This window comes from Aegilops tauschii, chromosome 1, assembly GCF_002575655.3.
Source record: "Aegilops tauschii subsp. strangulata cultivar AL8/78 chromosome 1, Aet v6.0, whole genome shotgun sequence".
Taxonomy (NCBI): Eukaryota; Viridiplantae; Streptophyta; class Magnoliopsida; order Poales; family Poaceae; genus Aegilops; species Aegilops tauschii.
This window is the reverse complement of record NC_053035.3, coordinates 376,235,658-376,238,255: the sequence shown is the minus strand read 5'-3', so window position 1 is coordinate 376,238,255 and position 2,598 is coordinate 376,235,658. Positions and strand designations below refer to the sequence as shown.

General features: G+C 52.2%; 1 protein-coding gene across 1 annotated transcript; it reads left to right on the top strand.

Annotated features, from left to right (window-relative positions):
- The first annotated feature begins 283 nt into the window (after positions 1 to 283).
- LOC109736408 (uncharacterized) lies at positions 284 to 2,105 on the top strand. Its single transcript, XM_020295628.4, has 5 exons — positions 284 to 484; positions 586 to 839; positions 931 to 1,142; positions 1,248 to 1,509; positions 1,608 to 2,105. The coding sequence occupies exons 1-5, from the start codon at positions 412 to 414 to the stop codon at positions 1,908 to 1,910; spliced, it is 1,104 nt and encodes a 367-aa protein (XP_020151217.1). The 5' UTR covers positions 284 to 411; the 3' UTR covers positions 1,911 to 2,105.
- Positions 2,106 to 2,598: the final 493 nt, after the last annotated feature.

Sequence of the window (2,598 nt, the reverse complement as noted above, 5' to 3'; positions counted from 1 at the left end):
GCATATTTTTCGTTTGAAAAACACAGTACAAATGCAAATGCTTGTACATATACATACATACATTTATTATTTATGAATGCACGGAGGCACAACCTACCATCGAGAGATGGAGTCGGCATAGATATTGACAAAGTCGTCACGTGTAATTCATAGTCGAAGGGTGTCTCATCCCATTAAAAAAGGATAATGATGTCAAAAATATTAAAATAAATCTAGTAAAATGTGAGCACCTGTGCTAATCTGGATTTAAATCTAGATGGACAGATTTCACCATACCCAACCTATCTTGCTGACGCTGAGCTATGCTCATTTATTCTGGTGCACGACAGTAGCACATGTGCACGCAGCGCGCTATAAGGGGCAGCGAGCATCGAAATCTTCTTCCTCCCGTGCGAGCGGTGCGGCGGAGCGATGCCGGCCGGTGAGCCCCTCCCCGGCCGTGGTGCCAGCAGCAGGCCTGCAGCGCCGGCCACAGCGTACTCTGGTCATCACCGCCTCTTCTTCTTTTTCTCGGTCCACCTCGGTCGTTCTGGCTCGCTTGACCAAGCAAAGATTTATCCATGGCTGACTTTTCTTATCCCACAGGCGTTGCCAAGAAGCTGCCACTGGCTCTGCTCGTGTTCTTCTCGGCACTGCTCTACAACCAGATTCAGCCGCCGCCGCCAAAGGTCCCTGGCTCGCCGGGCGGGCCTCCGATCACGGCAAACCGGACAAAGCTCAGGGACGGCAGGCACCTGGCCTACCTGGAATCCGGCGTCCCAAAGGATCAGGCCAAGTACAAGATCATTTTCGTCCATGGCTTCTTCTGCTGCAGATACGACGTGCTCAACGTCTCCCAGGTACAGGGATTTGGCATCGCTCTTTCTATGCATCATACGCAGACGAACCAGAGAGTTGACTGAATAGTCTTGAGCTGCACTCTGTTCTCAGGGGCTGCTACAGGAACTGGGCATCTACCTGCTGTCCTTCGACCGCCCGGGGTACTGCGAGAGCGACGCGCACCCGGCGCGGACGGAGGAGAGCATCGCCGTCGACATCGCCGAGCTGGCCGACAACCTGCAGCTGGGGCCCCGGTTCCACCTCATGGGCTTCTCCATGGGCGGCGAGATCATGTGGAGCTGCCTCAAGCACATCCCGCACAGGTAACAAGTGCTGGAATCCCATCTTCTCCCCCCCATTACAACCTGTGACGTCTTTCTTAACCATACTGCATCTTCCCATGCCATGGATGGAATCGGGCGGCGCAGGCTCGCCGGCGTGGCCATTCTCGCGCCGGTAGGCAACTACTGGTGGTCCGGCCTGCCGCCGGACGTGTACCAGGAGGCGTGGTACGTGCAGTTCCCGCAAGACCGAGCCGCCGTCTGGGTCGCCCACCACCTCCCGTGGCTGGCCAACTGGTGGAACACCCAGAGGCTGTTCCCAAGCTCCAGCGTCAAGGCCCGCAACCCCGCCATCTACTCCAGGGAAGACAAGCCGCTCAGCGCCAAATTCGCCCAGCGAGCCCACAATGCAAGAGAGAAGAACACTTGAACTTGAATGAACTACTAGTAGTAATTAAGCTCCTGATCTGACGCTTTGGTTTGTTTGCTTGTTCGGGTGATGTACAGAAGCAGGTCACGCAGCAAGGGGAGCACGAGTCCCTGCACCGGGACATGATCGTCGGGTTCGGGAAGTGGGGATGGAGCCCGCTGCAGCCGGGCAACCCGTTCGCCGGCGTTGGCGACGATGTGAAGGTGCACCTGTGGCACGGAGTCGAAGACCTGTTCGTGCCTGTTGCCCTGTCCCGGTACATCAGCAAGAGGCTCCCCTGGGTGATCTACCACGAGCTCCCGACGGCCGGCCACCTGTTCCCGGTCGCCGACGGGATGCCCGACGTCATCGTCAAGTCGCTGCTGCTCGGAGACGGGTGATGATGGTTTGTTTCGAGCGAGAGCGAGAGATGGGCCATTAGGATTTCGAATAAATTCACCACCTTAACACTTGAATTAGATTGAGCACTTGGCCCGGGGAGTAAAGGTAGACTATCCCTGTTTTAATACTATGCACTTCGAGATGTACCCTCCAGTGCCAAGTTGCTGCGATATCATATCAATCAAATACTGAAACGTGGTTTTGGCGTGTCCCCTGCAATAGAAAATTGCAGAGATGAGCGTGCCCTAGGTACCCCTGTCCGGGCTTACAGGATCCCTCATTTTTTTAGGTCAAAATTTGGCCATAAACTTAACAAATATAAAAAGTTTGTTCATATGTATCAATTTTTTTGCTATAAAAATAATTTATTATTTAAATTAAATTTGATTCAAAAGACAAAGGAGCACTTGTAAAAATTGCTCAAATCTACTATCCACCTTTTTGTAAACCCTTGAGCATTTATGAACAACTATTTTATTCCACTGGGAAAAGCTCAAGGGTCTTTTGCTCGTAGGGATCAGCCTGGTGGCTGCTTGTCCTAGCAACGTTTTATTTTGGATAAAGCTCTCTAAATTGACCACACACAAGAAAAGACTAGCCGATGATAAAGTTTCAAAGAACGGTACTATCCCCGTCCTTGTCAATGTCACTTTTCAGGACTAGATATGCCTTCCAAGAATTGTATTG